Genomic DNA, 21,017 nt, shown 5'->3' on the forward strand with positions numbered 1-21,017 from the left:
ATCTTCAGGCCTGCGTAATATTTTTCTGGATATAATATTGAATTAGCCGTTTTTAAAAATCGGCTCAAAACGAGCCGTTTAACAACACTAGAAACAGCAACGAAAGTATTCGAGCGCGTACACATAGACTTTGCAGAGTTCAAAGATAATAATTTTATGGTATGTGTTAACGCCTTCAGCAAATTTCCTATTATTAGGAGAATGAGAAACACAACTACGGAATCAACGATTAAAGAATTGATGAAAATAATAAGTTTATTTGGTATACCTAATAGAATAGTCAGTGATAATGGAACTAACTTTACCAGTAAATTATTTAAGAAATTTTGCGAAGATCACGAAATCGAACACTTACTCACCGCACCTCACCACCAACAGTCCAATGGCCAATGTGAGCGTATGATTAGATCAATGAAAATGAATATGAAAAGGAATATGGAAAATAATAATAAAATAGACGTAGACATAGCTCTAGAAAAGTTTCTTTTTAATTATCGTAATACACCCAACGCAACGACCAACAAAATACCAAGCGAAGTAATGTTCTCCAGAATGATTAGGACAAAATGGGAGTTGATAAAACTGAGGGATGAAAGAGATCATATACTAAATCGCAAGATATCAATAGATAGGGATATAGAAATAGGAGACAGCATATGGTATAAAACTTTTAAGGATAATAATTGGGAAAAAGGTACAATAATGCGCAAAAACGGAAATTTGTTGTATGAGATAGATACTGGGAACAAAATTATAAAAAGACACTTGGACCAAATAAAAAAAAGATCAACTAATGTTGAACCTTCTTCTAATGGTGCAACAGTTTTTAAAGCGAATGTTAATAATAATGCATCACCTTATACATTGAATTTTAGAAGGGGAGGTGATGAACCAAGAAACCAAAATGTACAAGTGAATGATCAGAATCGCAACGTTCAAAGACCAGTTAGAAATAGTGTGTTGCCTAGAAAATTTGAAAATTTTATAATGAATTAAATTTGATAATAAATTTTTTTTTCTCTTCCTTTATTAAAACAAAATTAATTTTTTTTGTGTGTGGAACTAAATTGATAAAACATACAACAAAAAAAGATCAACGAAGGGGTTAACGAGCAAGAATGACAAACGACAAAAATTATAGACAGAGATCAAATAAGAAATAAAAAAAAGTGTGAAATGTTAAACAGTGACACTCATGTATTTTATCTTAACTTTAAAAAATTGTTTTTTTTTTACACCCTTAAGCTATTTATGGCGTAACTTAAAATATTTCAAATGTAATAAGAATTGTTTCTTTCTTTTTGTTAAAAACAACTTTTATATTTAAAAAAATCAATTTGCTTATAAACTAATATTAAATTTTATATTTTATAAATCAATTTACTTAAAAAACGAATGTTCAATTTTATATTTTAACTTTAAAAAGATCAATTTATTATAAACGACATTTAAATTAAATTGTCAATATATATAGGAAACTATTTTGAGTTATGTGATAATTATATTTTTTAAATTTAAATATCAATAAATTGACTTAAAAATTATATTCTTGAAGTCTGCACCATTAGAAATCTTTAGAAATTTCATGGTGGCAGCTTATCCTAAATTAAAATTTTCTAAAATATTAAATATAAATTAACTTCTTAAAATTTTTATAAAATCCAATACTATAAAATAGAAAAATTCAAGGATATTGTAAATTATAAATTATGAAACAGACCTCAAATAATAACGTTAATATTAATATTGAATTTCCAACATACACAGGTAATGGCGATGTTTTTCTAAGTCGTTTCGAAGACATATTCAACGATGCTCAGATCTCTGATATCGAAAAAGCAGGATCCTTCACAAGAAGACTACCAGACGAAGAATACATCAAGCTCAAATCGATATTTTCACCTACCGATTTCATCAATTCATCGATATTGATTGAAAAATTTAGGTTATTACACCCGAGGAAATCTACAAGTTCGAAATTGTTATTATTCAATGCAGCTGTACAAGGTAAAAGTGAAAGTTACATCAATTGGGTAAGTAGATTATGTATTTTACAAAGTGAATGTTCGTTAAGCGATAGTAGAGTCATTGAAAAGGTAAAAATTTCATCAAATAGCAGAAGTATCAGGCAGAAAATTACGTTGAAAGAGAATATTACGTTAGCAGAAGTCTTTAGTTTAAATGATTTTGAGGAGACAGAATTAAAAGAAAATATAATAGCTAAAGTTGAAAACATTTCTTTAAGTGAAAAGACTGAAGAAGAAACAAGTGTAAAGCATTTGGAAAGACAAAGAGGCATGAAAGTTGAAGAAAACAAACAGGTGGTCAGATACGACGATAGACATAATCCACGATCGAATAACGATAACAGACAACTATGGACTACGAGAAACAACAACTTTCAAAGAAATAATTATCAGAGAAATAATTACAACCCTAGACATCAGAACTATAATGCGGGTAACTATAATAACGTTAGGGCAAATTACCCAGGATTATACAATAATTCTTCGAGATATGATAATAGAGCTAGTTATAATAAAAATGACTATAATAATAATAGATTTAATAATGATTATAATTACAGATATAACAGACATTATTCAAGATGTATTCAAAGATATAACGATAATCATAATATTGGAAATCGAGGAACAAATCAAATGTGCAATTGTAAATATCATAACAACGACAATAATCAATCACGATATACAAATAAAGTAAACACTGTAAATATAGAAGAGATAAAAGAAGATGATAATGACAAACTAGAAAGAAAAGAATATAATTTATACAATTTAGACATAAACAATATGGATGCCAATAATAATTACACAGCTAACGATGCTTATAAGGTCACGGTATATTTGAACGACATGCCTATTTTGATGCAGATTGATACCGGATCAAGGTATAGTATCCTACCGATGTATGTTGCAAAAGAGATTGGTATCAAAATATTAAATAAATCAGACACAAAATTAACTGGTTATGATGGGAGAACAATAAAGGTGTTAAGAACTGTCCAAGTAAAGGCGAAGTTCGAAGACAAAACCCAAACATTAGATGATTATGTTGTCCAGAGTGACAAGGTTCCACTTTTGGGTAGGACCTGGATAGCAGTCTTTAGAAATATACTAGATAGATTTGTAAACTTAGTCGAAGAAGATTATGACAATACTATTCAAGAACTGATCAAACACACCGCTGCCACCATGAAATTTCTAAAAATTTCTAATGGTGCAGACTTCAAGAATATAATTTTTAGGTCAATTTATTGATATTTAAATTTAAAAAATATAATTATCACATAACTTAAAATAGTTTCCTATATATATTGACAATTTAATTTAATGTAGTTTATAATAAATTGATCTTTTTAAAGTTAAAATATAAAATTGAACATTCGTTTTTTAAGTAAATTGATTTATAAAATTTAATATTAGTTTATAAGCAAATTGATTTTTTAAAATATAAAAGTTGTTTTTAACAAAAAGAAAGAAACAATTCTTATTACATTTGAAATATTTTAAGTTACGCCATAAATAGCTTAAGGATGTAAAAAAAAACAATTTTTTAAAGTTAAGATAAAATACATGAATGTCACTGTTTAACACCATCTAATATTTTACTCATATGTTATACCATCTAGTGAAGATATTCAGGGTGATCCTCTGGGCTCCATATTATTTTGTATATTTATATTTGAAATTAAGGTTTTTTAGACCCCTCTAGAGTATATACATTATTTTTTTCACAGGAATACTGAAGGGCTAATTCAATTTAAAACCTTTAATTTTCAAAATAAAATATTTAAATTTTAAATATTTAATTACTTTTTGGTAGATAATAATAGCATGCTCATATTCTTACAATACTCATAGATTATTTTAAATTTAAGAATATTTTGCTCAGCCCCGAAATGTAGTTAAAATCAAATATTTCCCTAGTGCGGTAAATAATAATAGCAGGCCGATTAAATATAAATCTGAGCAGAAATATCTATGCTCTGCATCGAGCCCACTCTAAAGCCGGCATCGAGCCAACTTTCAGAACTAGAATATATAGTCTTCGAACTCCATTTTTTAACAATACTAACTATCACAAAGCCACTTTTTATACATTTTTACATTGACAAAATGGGTAACATAACACTTAAAATTTTTTAATAACTTATGATATTTTTCCCAAAAGGACTACTAATAATATTTTATACACATCACACATTTTAAATGGCAGGCATAAAAGAAGCAGAATGAATACAATATAATTTCTCATAACATAAATTATTCTTTCAATCCACTCTAATTTCATATGATAAGAACTTAGGGCAATATGAAGAGAGAGGGAGGGCCAGTCCGCTGAAATTTATTGTACGATTAAATAATATTTATTTATTAATTATAATTTTAAATATATAATAAAAATATTGACGAACAATAATGATTGTTAAATTAATTCAAAACTTAAATTAAGCTACTTTACTTTCATTCGGATAAAATGTTTTATATAATATCAAATTTGAAGGAAATCAAATTTTCCGAGGCTATACATCAAATAGTGGCTTCTCCTCTATTTTCCAAAATAATATTTTTTACCATAATTATTAATACGATAGAGCTAATATCAGATTCATTTGATACAATCAACGCTATAAGCGATTCGCCTCTCGCTATCATGAATAACATTTTCTTGGCATTTTATATTTTTGAAATGAGCGCCAAGTTGTATGTTTGGAAAAAGGAATTCTTTGAAGATCGTTGGAATACATTGGATTTGATAATTGTGAGCAGCAACTGTTTAGAGTACATTTATTCTACTATAGTAAGATATGCAAATTTTATACCAAGTATTTACTTACCCAAAGCCATGGTTGCCATGAATGCTCTAAGGATAGTTAAAACCTTAAGGGTACTAAGGTTGTTAAAGTACATAACTACTTTAAGAGTCGTAACTTCTGTATGTTTGGGATCTATGAAATCGCTCGGGGCTATATTTTCTCTCATGATACTTTTCGTCTACGTGTTCGCCGTCATTGGTGTCAGCTTATTCAAAAATCAAAATGAACACTTTAACGATTTGATTACCGCTTCTTATACCATATTTCAAATACTGACCCTGGATAATTGGTTTGCAGAATACGCTACTCTGTCTCATAACTCATCTGGGGGTATTTTTTTGTTCTTGGTAACGTGTATAATTGTAGAATACTTTGTGTTATTCAATCTTTTTATAGCAGTTTTGGCCGATAATTTTCAATATACTATAACTTTAGCCAAAGCAGAGAGGGAAAAAGAAGAAATAGAAAGGACAGTGAAAGAAGGAGAGATCCTGGAAAGTTATATAGAGGATATGGAAAATAAATTTGAATGGAATAGAGATTGTTTGCTTAAAGAATCCGAAAATGAAGGTAATTTTTTAAAATTAATAATAAATATAATTTACAATAATACAAGGTAAGTTTAACCGACCACCAAAAATAATTTCCGGCTAATATATTATTTAAAATATTACTGTTTCGTTTCATGATTATATTAATTTATATTTTATAATCATTCCTACCTCTTATTATATTTCAATTTACATTTATTTATCAAACTCATAGCAGAAATAAATGCGCAACTAATTTATTTTATGAATTAATATCGATTCCAAATTTTCCTTGGTGCCACACTTATCATCTGCCTTATTAAAATTTCCAACAAAATTATTTGAAATTTTTCATAACAAAGATAAAGTAAAATATACATTGAATAAAAATCAGAATCCTAGCCACCTTGACAAAGATATGAATGAAACCCATGCAATGAATGGGCAATTTAGTAGGCTTCAGGCTTTTATAAAAAGTAAATGTCTAACAACTATATGTGTGCACTGTGTTGCTCATTGAACTTGGGAGCTGATACCAACACCAAGCGCTGATGAAATCATTAAAGTAGCTTAGCCCCAAAGAAGATTGAATTTCATATTCAAAATTTAAAATATACTTCTTTATTATATTTTTTCCCCATAAATATTTTGTAAGTTTTATATACCCGCAATTATTCTTAATAATATTTTTTTGCATTTAATCTATATAATGTATATATCAAATTGTGAATGTTTAAGAAATTTATATTTTTTTTACAAAGTTCTTTTTTCGAGATATTAGTAACAAGTCCTAAATTTCTGGAACTTAAAATATTCTTGAATAACTCCTAGAAATTTTTTTTCTTCATTATACCCCCCCCCCTTTCCCCAATTCTTGTGGTGTTCATTTCATAGAATTTTCAAGTCTAACAAAATGTTTTTCTTCAACATAAGAGGTTAAATGTTTGCCTAGTCTATATTATCTCAGTTTATTTCAAGAGGGCTAAATTTAACACAGAGATGCAAATATTTATTTTCATTACTAAATGATATCAATCTATTTTGAAACTATGTATGTGAGAGAGTTGATAATAGGGTCTTTTTATAAAATTGTTAAATGATATGTAGAGGATGTGGATGTTGGTAGTAATACAGATTCTCTGCTAAAAAATATCTGACGAACATATCTTAATAATAAAAAAAATAAGTGGAACTGGAATCTACATCCCATTCTGTTCTAAAATCATTATCTTCTTCAAAAAAAATTTATATCTTCGGTTTTACTTAACTCAGTTTAAAAATAAATGGTTTTTTAAATTGATAAGATGTTAATTTCTTATTCCTCTAACTCGGGTGACAAATTGATTATTAAATAAATAATTGATTTACATTTAAAATTCAATTATTTATAATAAAAAATAAATTATATGTGGTCTAAAGAATTTTTTTAAAAAATCAATAAATATAAAAAATTTAAACAATTTTTTTAAACCCCTTTGTAACATCATCAATTGATCATTTCCTGCCAATTCCTTAAAAAAAAAATTAAAAGCCTAGGCTACAAAATTAAAAAACTTTGTAAGCGATTAGAATTTTTTTTTAATATTAGACAATAAATTAAAATAGAATTTTTGAAATATAATATTTTTTTTGGGAACACAATTAACGAATCGTATTATATATATTTTTTAAATTTTCTTTTTAATTAAACAATTTTAACAAATTAAACATTCACACAAAAATTGCATATCATATTTTGTTTTATAATCTTAAACGACTAATTGATTATTTTATTGTAAATGATAAACTAATAAAAAATACTCATTCCATTGTTAAAAGGGACAATTGTGGTTACTTAATAATAATAATAAAAAATAATACCTCCCTACCCGAAAATTTTTTCTCAGTCCGGAACGCGAGGCGAACTTTCAGTCTTCGGATTGAATATGCCGTCCTCTATTACAAATATAATGATCATTGTATTTCTGTTGATAAGTTTAGTTAATATTTTTGGTTTTTCTTTTAAAAAAATATTGTCCAATCATAATATAAAAAAATTTGCTCTTCTATTTTTATTAAAAAAAAGTTAAAAAGATTGAAGAGACGAATGGAGCAAATGACGATTTAGATCATGCTATATCTACCTCCAACAACATATCTGACGCATACTTTGCTAAATTTCTTATGACTTCCAGAGAGCGACTAAATCTGGAACTGTATATCAACGCCATCAAATCTCTTGATTATAATTATTATTTGCTGATGAATCAATTGGACACGATCAATAAATTGGTGGAATCATCCAGTTTCAAATTGAATAATAAATCAAAAAAAGCTTAAAAAAGCCCTACCTATCTCATTACTCACAAGTTGATTCAAAAATCATATTTGCGAAATCATAAACCGAATATTATAAAAGATTTTTTTTCAATTGTAAAAAAAAAATATGCCTAATAAATATTGATCACAAGTATTTTTTAAGTAGTCGCATTGTATATTTATTTTTTATTTCAACATCTATTTCTTCTAATTACTGTATTTCTTTCATGCTACCTTTTAATCATAATCGGGAGGCTATTATATACTATATTTCTGCCGATCTTTTCATAGAAAAGTTTTTAAAATGTTCACTAAGCTGTCCCAGATCAACCAGTCCTTAAATATATATTTAAAAGGCTTTAAGGGTGCAATTTTTCCCTAAGACCAAAAAATATATCGTGTGATTTTATATATAAATAGGCTAAATATATAATAATTTTAAGAAATGTAGGAATATAAGGTAAAAATTAATTGATAAAGATTTATTTATTTTATAGCTTATTATAATAATACAAAGCTTTCTAGCAAAGTTATCTTTGAGTTAAGATATAAATTCCCTTAAAAAAAATTATTTTTAAAGAAATAAATTGTAGTTGGTATTGGTAATGAAAATTAAAGTTAAGAACAAATTATCACATTTAATTTAGTTTTTTATTTTCAAATTTTAATGCTCACTTTCTTTTTTTTCCTATAATTTAATATTGATAGTTATATTAATCTTTTAAATAAAATGATATCTTAGGGGAGAAAAGATATTATAATTAAAAATATCAAAAAAATCTTCAAGTTCAGGTATGAAAATGTTTTGGCAGATTTTGCAAAAAAACATGGTTAATCAAGATTCGATTACCCAGGTTTTATTTCCAATTACCCCAGGGTTATTCAGAATACCCCGACGTTATTACAGAAATAATTATTCCTTGCTAACTTATCACATATATATTGTAAGGTTTTTTTTTTATGATTCATAATATTGTAGAATATTGTATGTATACTTATAATATTCATTATTTTGAAAACTTTCCACCTATCCATATAGCAGAAACAAAGTAAACAACGGATTTATCATATAACAAATATTTTCATGTAAGATTAAGAGGTAAATTAAATAACAGTAAAGATAATATTCATTTATAAAATAGGACTAAATTTTTGTGTATTATAAAAATTTTAATTAATTTTCTATTATATGTCTTATTAGGATATTGAATCCATGGTGATTCCGAAATCTCTCAAGATTTTAAAATTTGTAAAAATCTGATCTGAACAGAAATGTATTACAGCATGTGTTAAATAACTAACCTTATCAATTTTAGGCAATTTTCGCAATAAACTTTTGTGTATTTTATTTAAAAATTTATACAAATAATTAAAAAAATTGATATAAATTTATAATACCTCAAAAGTTATAGGCGCCAAAATTATATAAGAGTGTATAGATGCTCTATATATGTTGGAATACATTTCCTTATCTAATCTGATTTAAAGTTAAGGTCCTCAGTAAATAATTTAAAAATAAAAAGGCTTCTAATCTTGATGTATTCCATATCCAAATATGACACACACATTATATCAATGTTTAATTTAATGAAATTATATATATAAAAGTCGAAATTTTATTTTAAAAGAAACGAATTTATTATTGAAATTTACGAAATCGAGTTTGGACATATAATATATTAATTATTTGAAAAATTCTATAACTTTGGACGTGTTATTTAAAAAAAAAAATTGTACAGGAAGATATTACGCAAGCCTGAAGGTTTTGTTCATAGAAGGGACAAAGGTCTAAACATATATTATCGAAATCTCGAGGCTTAGGCAACTGGCTTTAGCCGTTTTTAAAAATCGACTCAATACGATCCATGTAACAACACTAGATAGTGTAATTGTATACTATAAAAAAAAATAAGGTAAATTAATAAATTATTATAAATAAGATTCATTTATAAAATTGACAGTTTTTTTTGTATTAAAAAAAAATATCCTGGGAAATTACCGCGGGATGCACGCATTTCTTCTGGCAGTTTTATATAGCCAATTGAGATTGCTAAATAATATTTAATTTAAAAAAAAAAAATGTTCATATATAATTAAACCGCATTGTAAATAATTCAAATGAAAATATGATTTCAAAGGTTTAAGCTCTTATCTTAATATATATAAGAATGAATAAATTCGATCAAAATGGTATAATTTCTTTTTTTGATTTCTAAATATAAATTTAAAAAAATATTGTATTTTTTTTTATATTATTGAGATAGATAACTTTATTCTGTATAATTACAGAATATGTTACTGATAACGTGCATAATAAGACCAATACGTAAATGGCATAGGCGATGTGTGTAATATCTTACAAAATCATCAAATATTTATAGGGTAAAGGGTAAAGGGTAAAGTGGCCACACTTACTGCAATACATTTTTCGATAAATATAAATTTTTGCAAATTTAAAAAAACGCAATTAATTGAAGAGTTGTAAATAGCATAGTCCTTTAGTTAGGATATTTTCTGGCTATTACGTTAGTTTACTATAATTTCTTTTGCCGACGAACAGGTAAAAAAGATAATATTTATATGGATATTTTAACCTTAAATAGTGGTTTATTTAGCTCTGTTAAATTTGATAAATTCGATAAAGAGAATTCAATATAGAGTTATTTATATTAGGAAAGTCAGTTTTTGTTTAAAAGATGTAAGTCCGGCTGAATCTCAATTTAAGAAAATTTTTTTAAACATATTTTGTTAATAAAAATATCAAATTAGTATATCGTAGATGTTATTCAGATTCGATTGAAGCGTTCTTTTAAGGAGATCAAGCCATGCTTTAAAATATTTAAACCAACTTCGACGACTTTTGAGTCTAAATTTGAGTTTGTTAGATTTCGAAGAACAACGGATACTCTAACTGAATATGTGGATAAAATTAGAACAATTGGCAAACGTTGTCAATTACTGAGCGTTTACGTGATCAATTTATGGTTAGCATGGAAATGCCAGGATTAAAAAGAAGTCTTCAGGTTCATCCCGATGATCTTGATAGAAATAATAATATATTGAATTTCCAATTTATTCATGATCTGGCAATCGTTTCTGACCGTGCTGACAAGGAAATAAAAAACAAAATATAAAAATTATAAAAATAAATTTAAAACGTGTATGTTTTCTAAAGGTTGTAAAAAAGTTAAATACAATAATACGTTTGATTTGATAAAGGGTATAATAAAGCCAAATATTATAATATTTTAAAAACACTTTAAATAAAATTATTGAAATTAAAAGCAAGGGCATCACTAAAAATGCCACTTTTATTGACGTATATGACAGTTATATAATATACTACAGTTAATAGTTTTAAAATTTTACTAATAAATGTTTTTGATAATAAATATAAGTAACAATTTGCATTCAATTATTTAATGCCATCAATTTATTTAAAATATTAATAATTAAACATCTTCTTTTTTTTATTTAGCAAGGGATGTAATAATTAGATATCTATATTTCCTTCTATTTGTTTTACGTGTTTTTAGGAAAGCTACCTTTTTCTTCTTTAAAAAACAGTTTTAAGTTGAATTTTTAATACGAATATATTTTTGATATTATTACAAACTACTATTATTTTAAGTTATAATATACCAACTAGAGATGATGCGACAATTATATTAAAATCTTAATTGCTTTCATGATATCACTCTGGTTCTTACTTTATAGTTACAAAATGTTTCATTTCTAAATGGCATCCTTACCGTGTAAATAACTCAATGCTTCAATAATATATTTGCATAATTTCTTCTAAAAATTTTAGTGTTTTTGTTTTATCACAGCATCTATTATTTGTGTGGCTATATAATTTAAGATTATTACTACAGCTGCTGACAGCATATGATTGCATATTTTAGATAAGCAATAATGATCAACTGTGTAGTCGTTTATATGTCATTAAAAATGGAAGATGATCTTTTAGAAATTTAATATCTCACAATAATTTTATCGATTACTTATCTAACTGTCATCTAAGAGGAAGTTCTAACCACCATATAGTTTTATGATTTGGAGTGGTCTTTTATATTTTCTTCTTCAAGAATTGCTGATTGTAAAGCTAATAAATTTTTTCTTATTAATCCATTTTATAAAACATTGTCTAAAATGGTAATTGAGAGTTATATTAGTTTCATGACCTTTTGTCAATGGTTGCTAATAATTATATAGCCTTATGTGGTTTTTAAAAACCATTATCAATTAAGGCATATGTATGAATTAATTAAGCTTTTTTATCACTTGTAATTCTTTAGATGCAAATTTCTTTTATATCATCATCGAAAATATTTTATACTGTAATAAATAGACTTTGTATTAAAAAATATTATTTTTAGATATGTCTTGTATTGTTTTAATTATTTATATGTTTGTTTATTTTGTGTGCAAAATATAATAAATGACAAAATATGAAATTCAGAATAATTGTTTAGAGTTTGCAAATTTTAAAAAGTATAATATATTAAAACTCCTACAGTTACACAGAAAATTTAAGTTATAGGATCATCTGTTTGTATAAATTAAATAAATAAAATCAACAATAGTAAATAATGAATTACTTTTTGATTTTAATATGCCCTCCTACAGCTGCAAAGAAAATTTAAGTTATAGGATCAACTGTTTCTATAAAATAAATAAATAAAATCAACAAATAAAAAATAAATAAATATATACGTACTGATGACATGACGTCACGACGATGTAATGAGGACATCGGAAAATTATAATATAGATTATAATATTGATTTTTTTTAAAATAAATTCTTAAATTGATTTTTTTATATAAATTATTAAATTAAGATTGATTATTATTATTATGAAAGTTTCTGTTTTTATTAATTTTTTGTTTGTAACATGCTATATAAGCATTACCTTTTCAGTTTTCAAAAAAGAGAATTTTAAAAATAAATTAAATAAAATAAAAATAAACTTGTTATACGTATGACCAGTACTACGGAAAACTTTAGTTGCTTATAAAAAATTTTCCCATATTTTAACAATAATTTTGGCGATTTTTTAAAAATCGAAACCCTTTTTTAAATCATCAATTTAAAAATAACTATATTAAAAATTTAGTATATAACATGAATATCATTTTTTTTAAATAAGAAAATTGTCACCAAATAAGATTTAATAAAATGTTAAAATTGGTAATGAATATTTCAATCAAAAATTTTGCCTAAATACTTAAATTTGACCAGTTTGAAGTAATTAAAAAAAAATTAGGGACAAGTATAGGCCAATTTTATTTTCTAGAATTGTAGCCAAACCAAGTACTATGTCTCATTCAGCCAAAAGAATACTCTGAAGAACCATAAGAAAATCTCAATAAGTCTGTCGAAATTGGTATAAATATTTTCCAAATAAAATCTTTTTTAGTTGAGCCCCCCTGAGATATAAAAGGGTAGCAACGCCCCTGGTTGGCAATACATTCTATGTTTATTTTATTAATTCCTCTGATGATTAGTATTCTTCCTCATAAAAAAGCACAAATCATCCGTTATCTTTTTTTTGAAAATTTCTTCACAAAACGTTATTTATTCAGAGCTGTACATTTGCTCTTAAAATTTGAAGATCTTTTATTTATAAAAAAATTTGAGCAACGATCTTAAAAGATCTATATCTTTGAAGATCGTAAAATTTGAAAATCTTTTATTTTTTAAAAATTTTGTGTAACGATCTTCAAAGATATTCATGATATTTATTTTTTTACCCCTTTATTAAAAGCCCAGATGTTTTTCAATTTTATTAATATAATATTTCTTTTATGTTTTATACCTCTTTTCCTGCCTTGATGAAAATTGAAAAACATCTGGGCTTTTAATAAAGGGGTAAAAAAATAAATATCGTGAAGATCTTTAAAGATCGTTACACAAAATTTTTAAAAAATAAAAGATCTTCAAATTTTATGATCTTAAAAGATCTAGATCTTTTAAGATCGTTGCTCAAATTTTTTTATAAATAAAAGATCTTCAAATTTTACGATCTTCAAAGATCTTGCTCAAATTTTCTCGCTCAAAAATCTTCAAAGAAGATCTTTTGTACAACTCTGCTTTATTATAATATTTTTTTTAAGTTAAGCTAATAAAAATAATTATTGTAGTAATATATTTTTAATGATTGATCAATGAATCTATCAAATCTATAATATATTGATAAATATTATATATTTATTATTATTGTTATTAGAATAATAATTGCAAACACAATATTTATTCATCCATATAACACACGCAAGTAAAAGTATGGATATATTAATATATATTAATCCGGATATCACATTGTTGATATGGGTGTTAGGTAGTTAACCTCACCCAATATTATATTAAAATAATAAATATTTAATAATTATTATTACCATATCTAATTGACGAATATAATAATTCATAATGTTTAAATAGTTTATTACAATATATTTCTATATTGCTACAATTTTCACTTATAATTTTGAGTTAATATTTTCATATAACCAAAGTCTATATTATGAATGAATGAATCAATGATTTAATTCTTACTGAAAATTATAATTATAAACATTGTTCAAATTTATTGATTAGGTGTCAATCATTCCATTTTATGTCATCCGGTTAAATTCCTTGAATTTTCAAGTATTTAGATTTTGCATAATCCGTGATAAATTTTTTTAAAAATAATGCTAATCATACATACATTGATAGGTTCTTTTGCATGATATGTGATGATCTTTTTTAATAATTATCCTAATATATATACATTGATGGTAGTGTTGTTAAAGTACTTGATTTATCCAAATTTATTGCAGACGCCTAATATTTATTGGGTTAACCTTTTTTTAAAAATCAAGCAGCTTAGGTTCTGGTAATCAATTAATTATTGAAAAACCAACCAATGATAAAAAAAGCTTAATTCTTTATTTAAAATTAAATCTTGATATATATAGGAATTAAATTTTTATTTGTATTCATTAATTTTTATTATAAAACTAGCTAATTTGCATAGTTTTAAAAATATGTAGTTTAAACTTATATATCAAATAATAATTATATATAGTATATTTATTTATTTTTTTAAATTAAAACATTTATTTTATTATTAATTATATAAAAACAAATAGTAAAATTATAATCAACATACTATATCTATCTATCTATATGAAAATATATAATTAAAAGAAAAGATTAAAATAAAATAATATATTTAGGTTTGGTCGGCAGGGCTTAATGAGCCATGTATAGATATACAGTTGGGTCTACAAATTTCAATTGATATTCTTAGTCTTAGGTAGAAGCCTTCTTTTGGATCATCTGTGATATTTAGACCAAAGCATAGCCATATTTGTGATTTTCATGGGGAGGGGGTGGGGTTTGGGGTTTCTCCCTCATGAATGATTTAAATGCTACCTATGCAGGCCCTTGGCATGGTTTAAATAATTTTGGTTTTACATATCTTTTTTGAACATTTTACTGACTTTTATTGGATTGTAAAATATTTATTGTAAATCTTTAAATTTATTTACAAATCTCTCAGAATATATCTAAAAATAAAGCTTAATTAAAGTTTGGTTGTAAGTGACCAGGGTTGGGCACTTGTAAAAATTAAAATTTTGTACTTAAAATAGCAAAAAAAAATACAAGATATGTTTATCTTATTTTTATAAAAAGATAACTGATATAAAAGGTTTTTATCAATTTCAAAATCAAGATCTCATCAACTAACTTCTATTTTATCATATTTGTGGTTCCCAAAATTTTCTTATAACAAGGGCCCAAGATTGTCTTTGTAAACTATCTTTTAAGAGCTTATTAAAATATATATCTTGAATTTATAAATTAAATAACATGTCATTTCATTATTAAGTGACAAGTCATTGCAAGAAAACTTCAAGTCTTAGTAGATCAACCTATAGTGTGCATATATGTTTGGGATTTCAACAACTGTCTTTAATTATCAGTTTCATATTTGAAGCTGTCATCAATTTTTTTTGCAAAGATCTTCAAGAAAATTTTTTAATTGGTAATGTTAATCCATTACAATATGATATTTCTGATAAATTGACAAGTAGAAGATAAGAATAAGTGAAACATACATCATTTTTTACAAATTCTTTTTGTTCAACAAGAGATAATATGCATTCCTTTAACAACAAAAGTTAATAGATTTATAATTCAAGATATTGTTTTCTCTTTATTGCTTGAAAACTCTAGGGTTTTTTGAGTTAGGCTGCATTCAAAGTGGAGATGGATCCGTTTTGACATCCATTCCATCAAAATTCAATCTCATTAAAAATGATATATATTGATTTTCATTTTTAAAAAATTATAAGTAACGTTATAAAGGCTCTATAAAATTTTCCAGATCAAAAAGTCAAAATATTTTGACTTCAAAATTTGCCAGATCCGTTTTTAAGATGGAAGATATCGGAACAGGCACACTATAAACATATATATCATTTCTAATGAGATTGACTTTTGACAGAATGGATGTAAAAAACGGATCCGTCTCCACTTTGAATGCAGCCTTAATGTTTTTTCAGTTTTCACGATTTTTTTTCTTTCTATGTGTAATACTTTATGATGATTCATGTAGTTTTTTATATGGATCTAGACAGTGGTGTAGACAAGAGAAGGCTTTGGAGTTGAACCCCCCCATAACTCGAAATTTTTTTTATATTAAAAAAATAATTAATTAGATATTTATTAGGGCTGCATCGGTTTAGATCCAATCCAATATTTATTTCAGAGACCTGCAGAGGTACCATTTGCACGACCCAGTCTGGATTTTTTAAAAAAAATATTTTCAAAAATAATTTTCAGGCCCAGGCTGGCCCATATTTAAAAAAATTTCAGGTCCAGCCCAGGTATATTTAAAAAATTAACAGGCCCTGCAGGTCTCTGATTTATTTCAAACGGCACCGATGCCAATATTTAAATTAATTTTTTTGTCATCTTTTATAATATAAGATAATAGAATTAGAGGTCTACATTTGACGGGTTTTTGGACCATAAGCCCGCCCACCCAATGTTTTAAAATATTAAACCCACCCGCCCAGAGTTTTCAAAAAAATATACTCATAGATCCGCCCATTAGTCTAAAATTCCTTACCCGCCCGCCCATTAGTCTAAAATTTTTTGCCAGCCCGCACATTATTTATAAAATTTTTTTAGCCCAAGCCCGCTATTATTAAATATAATTATGGCCATTCTTTCAATATTTTAAGCATCTGATAAAAAAATTTCAGCATATATCCCTACAAAAGTTTTATAATTTAGGAAATTACCATTTGACATTTTCTGGATTCAAACACGTTCTTTTTTGTTCTAAAAACCTTCCAGCAATGCTAAATCCTCGTTCATTAAAAGCAATAGTTGCAGGAATTGCCAATATTTTTCTTACTAATCTTGACAGCTTTGGCAAATCTCTTTCTTATCTTTTCCACAAGTAGTTTTAAATACAAAAAAGTTTATATATTTTAAGAAAAAAGTTTTTATGATGCCAAAAACGGACATATGAATTTTTAATATCCCAAAAACATTTTTTTATTAATATTTACTTAAATGATTTAAATTTTTTTTAACCCACCTCCCATTGTTGAAATTTCGTAACCCACCCACCCGCCCATAGTTTAAAAATTTTTTTAATCCGCGCACCTGCTCGTTCTAAAAAAAATTTTTAGTGAGCGGGCGGGCCAAAACCCCATAATCTAGACCTTTAAAAGGGATAATAAAAATCGGTGTATAATTTTTTTCAAAGCTTTTTACAAAATATTCGCTTATCTCAGCTCTTAAAAATCTCTTTAAAATTCTAAAAATATGAATTATTTTTAAATTTATAGAAAGGTTTTTTATTAATAAATATAATAAAAAATGTCTTATTTTATTAAGTTATAGCCCTTAGATAATTTATACATATGAAAGTTTAATAATTATAAAAATATCAATATTTTTTCATGGATGCATTAATAACAGTATTATTATAATGATTATAAAGATATCTCAGCTAAGCCATATAATATCACAATATGCTTTAAAAAATTTTGAATAACCACAAATGTTAAAAATTTGTTAATACTAGCGGCCCTGCTTATCAATACATGAATAAATGAGATGCCATCCAACTTCTACTATGCAGTGAATAATTAATAGTCTAACCTTCACCTGTTGTAGATGTCAAAAGCAGATAATCTTACTTTCACTCCAATATTATTTATTGCCATTTAAACTGACAACAGCACGAAATTCAAAAATGGCGTTATTTTTTAATTATAATAATTTTTCTATAAATTTCCACCCATAACTTCGAAATTAGTGATACAAAAATAGAGGAATCGTGAAACTTAACTTTATATAATCATATTTAAAATCGTTTAGGTCAAAATATAACCACATACAAAATTTTTGCAAGCAAAGATTGGTAAAAGATACAAAATGTGAAACCGGCGTTATTTTATAAAATCTGGATTGTACATGCCTAAGTATCTGGATACAATTTTCGGAAGGATCTATTAAGTCCAGAACGATGTGTTTTTAAATTTTTGTTTTATTAATTGATTTCCACAATATGAAATGATAGCAGATGTGTGTATGAGAGATTGCAAAACCCAATCTGTCCTAAAGACCATGGGCCGGGCTGGCATTTTAATAAAAAATATATCAGGCTGGGCAAAAAAAATAACGCCGGGTAATTTAGGCCAGTTTGGGCATTGAAATCTTGTTTTAATATTTTGATTAATACCATTTGAAAATAAATTTCAATAGGCATATTTCTTTGTATTTTGATATCTGTCTAACTAAAATACTAAATATCTAAAAATAAATAGTAAATTCACAAAAAAATTTAACAATTTGTTTATGATACATCTACACCACGATATAGATACAGGCACAATATTTATAAAACAGTTGTTGTAGATATAGATAGCCTTAGAGGAAAGATATAAGAGCTTTAATTTACATTGGAAAAAGATTTATGGATATTAAAAATGCTATGGCCGGAAATAAAGAACTCTAACGAGCCGGGCTTGGCAAAAAAAAATTTCGGGCCGGGCTTGACAACTAGTGCAAAAATTCTTAGAAAGCCAGACTTTGCAGACCTCTAGTTATGTATAGCTCAAGCAAGTGATATTTAAATATTTTATTTTTAAAACATTTTGTGATAGGGATATCCCAAATGGTCTCAATTATTATTTTATCAAATTTCTATTTTTAGAACTTTTTATTAGATAAATTAAATAATATTTGTAAAATAAGTCAAAAAATTAATTAGAAACAAAAATATATTGAATTTAATATAATTTTATTATTATTAAATTAGATCCACAGATTTTTTGAAACATGAAACCCGAAATTGACGATAAACTTTCAAAAAATGATGCTCCAAGAATCAAGCCTAATCCCCAACCCAAAAAATCGAGTGGTAAGAAACATCAAAAATTACAAAATGGCCTTCAAGTCTCTGAAAATGATCTTAATCACAGCCTTGCTCAACTCAATAGCATGCTTCAAAAGCTCTCCACTCAAACTCCTAAACCTAGTAGCGATATTGAAACCCAAGATGTCAGCCCACTCACGCTTCAAAAATGTGTAGATCCTTGTTGTCACCATGAAGCTTCACCGTCGTCTCTCCACAACAATCCGCATCTCGCTGACATTCCGAAATCTACGCTCGAAAGTGTCAAAAAGAATTACGCCTTTTGGGCCACCCAACCTGTGCCTAAATTTACCGCGGATGACTATTTTGATAATTTAAACGAGCAAATAAATGGACCAATAATTGTTTACAAAGATGATGACCTAGAAGAGGGTGCCGAAAAGAAAGGCTTCGAAAAAGGTGCAAAAATTCTTAGCTTATCCGAATTGAGGGCAATCCCATATCCCCTACCCCCCGGGTTTGAATGGAATCGAATCGACGTTACCATCGAAGACCAATTGCGAGAGCTGTACGAATTGCTAAGCGAAAACTATGTAGAAGACGAGGATAACATGTTTCGCTTTGCTTATTCACCTGCCTTCTTGATTTGGGCCCTAAAGCCCCCAGGTTGGAGGCCCGATTGGCATTTGGGAATACGCACCACATCATCTGGTAAACTAGTGGGCTTCATTTCAGCAGTACCAGCCCGACTCTCCGTCCAGGCACGGGAGATCGATTGCGTCGAGATCAATTTTCTATGCGTTCACAAGCGTTTGAGGTCAAAGCGTGTTGCTCCGGTCTTGATAAGCGAGATAACACGACGCGTCAATGCTTGTGGCATTTGGTACGCCGTCTACACAGCTGGGGTAGTATTACCACGTCCTTGTGGTGTGGCCCGGTATTGGCATCGGTCCATAGACCCAGTCAAACTAGTTGAGGTCCGCTTCTCCCACCTGACTCGAAACATGACTCTGGCTCGGGCCCGAAAGCTTTATAAACTGCCTCGCGCTACTACAAATACTCCGGGCTTGAGGCAAATGTGCGAGACAGACGTAACGGCTTCGGCTAAACTTCTAAATGAGTACTTGGCAAGCAAATTCAGTATATACCCGATATTTACCGAGGATGAGTTCCGACACTGGTTTTTACCCCGGCCCGGCGTAGTCGAAACTTATATCGTTGATAAGAGTCGAGGTTATCTTATGTGTTTTGCCTTAGAAAGAAAGAAAGGAAGAAAGAAAGTTTCAAATTCAGCATTTTTATTTTCCTATTTAAAAAATGCTGCCTAATTAATTTTTTATCCCATTTTATATAAATTTATGGGCAGAAAACAGAATTAAAATCATTTTCGATATCGATAACAAACAAAATGTTATTTATTATTTAAAAAAAAATACAATATTAGTTGTTGGCAATGTAGAAATTACAGACATGTTCAGTTTTTATTCCTTGCCTTCCACGATAGTCAACCATCCCGTCCACAAGACCCTTAATGCTGCTTACTCCTTTTATAACGTGAGCACTCAAACCCCCTTGGTCAAGTTGATGGAGGAGGCTTTAATCGTGGCTAAAAGCCAGAGCTACGACGTTTTCAATGCTTTAGACCTCATGGAGAACAAGCAATTCTTGGAGCCCCTCAAGTTTGGCATAGGAGATGGTCACTTGCAATACTACCTATTCAATTGGCGATGTCGTTTCATGAAACCGGAAGAGATAGGATTAGTCCTGCAATAAATAAAAAAACACATAAAAACTGTATTATATTTATAAAATCGCAAATTTGCTTAATGCCCTCGTGAAACTGTGATATTTATTTCCAGTAATGATTGCTATCTAACGAATCGCCGATGATGTTTTGTAATAGAAATCACCTTAAATACAATATAATATACGCTCTTCTTTTTAAATATAAAATAGTATTA

The 21,017-nt window shown here is 27.2% G+C and overlaps 2 protein-coding genes across 3 annotated transcripts; both read left to right on the plus strand.

Annotated features, from left to right (window-relative positions):
* Window positions 1-4,500: 4,500 nt before the first annotated feature.
* On the plus strand, window positions 4,501-7,689 carry LOC135930273 (cation channel sperm-associated protein 1-like). Its single transcript, XM_065467052.1, has 2 exons — window positions 4,501-5,410; window positions 7,436-7,689. Exons 1-2 carry the CDS (start codon window positions 4,501-4,503, stop codon window positions 7,687-7,689), a joined length of 1,164 nt encoding a protein of 387 aa, XP_065323124.1.
* A 6,572-nt stretch (window positions 7,690-14,261) lies between these two features.
* On the plus strand, window positions 14,262-21,017 carry LOC135930455 (glycylpeptide N-tetradecanoyltransferase-like). Of its 2 annotated transcripts, XM_065467252.1 has the most exons (3): window positions 14,262-14,318; window positions 19,000-20,289; window positions 20,501-21,016. In XM_065467252.1, exons 2-3 carry the CDS (start codon window positions 19,020-19,022, stop codon window positions 20,827-20,829), a joined length of 1,599 nt encoding a protein of 532 aa, XP_065323324.1. In that variant the 5' UTR covers window positions 14,262-14,318; window positions 19,000-19,019; the 3' UTR covers window positions 20,830-21,016. The 2 variants fall into 2 exon arrangements, with proteins under 2 accessions (XP_065323324.1, XP_065323325.1); XM_065467253.1 differs by lacking the exon at window positions 14,262-14,318 and having other exon boundaries at window positions 20,501-21,017.

The sequence above is a fragment of the Gordionus sp. m RMFG-2023 genome, chromosome 5 (genome assembly GCF_954871325.1).
Source record: "Gordionus sp. m RMFG-2023 chromosome 5, tfGorSpeb1-WG-v2, whole genome shotgun sequence".
NCBI lineage: Eukaryota > Metazoa > Nematomorpha > Gordioida > Chordodea > Parachordodidae > Gordionus > Gordionus sp. m RMFG-2023.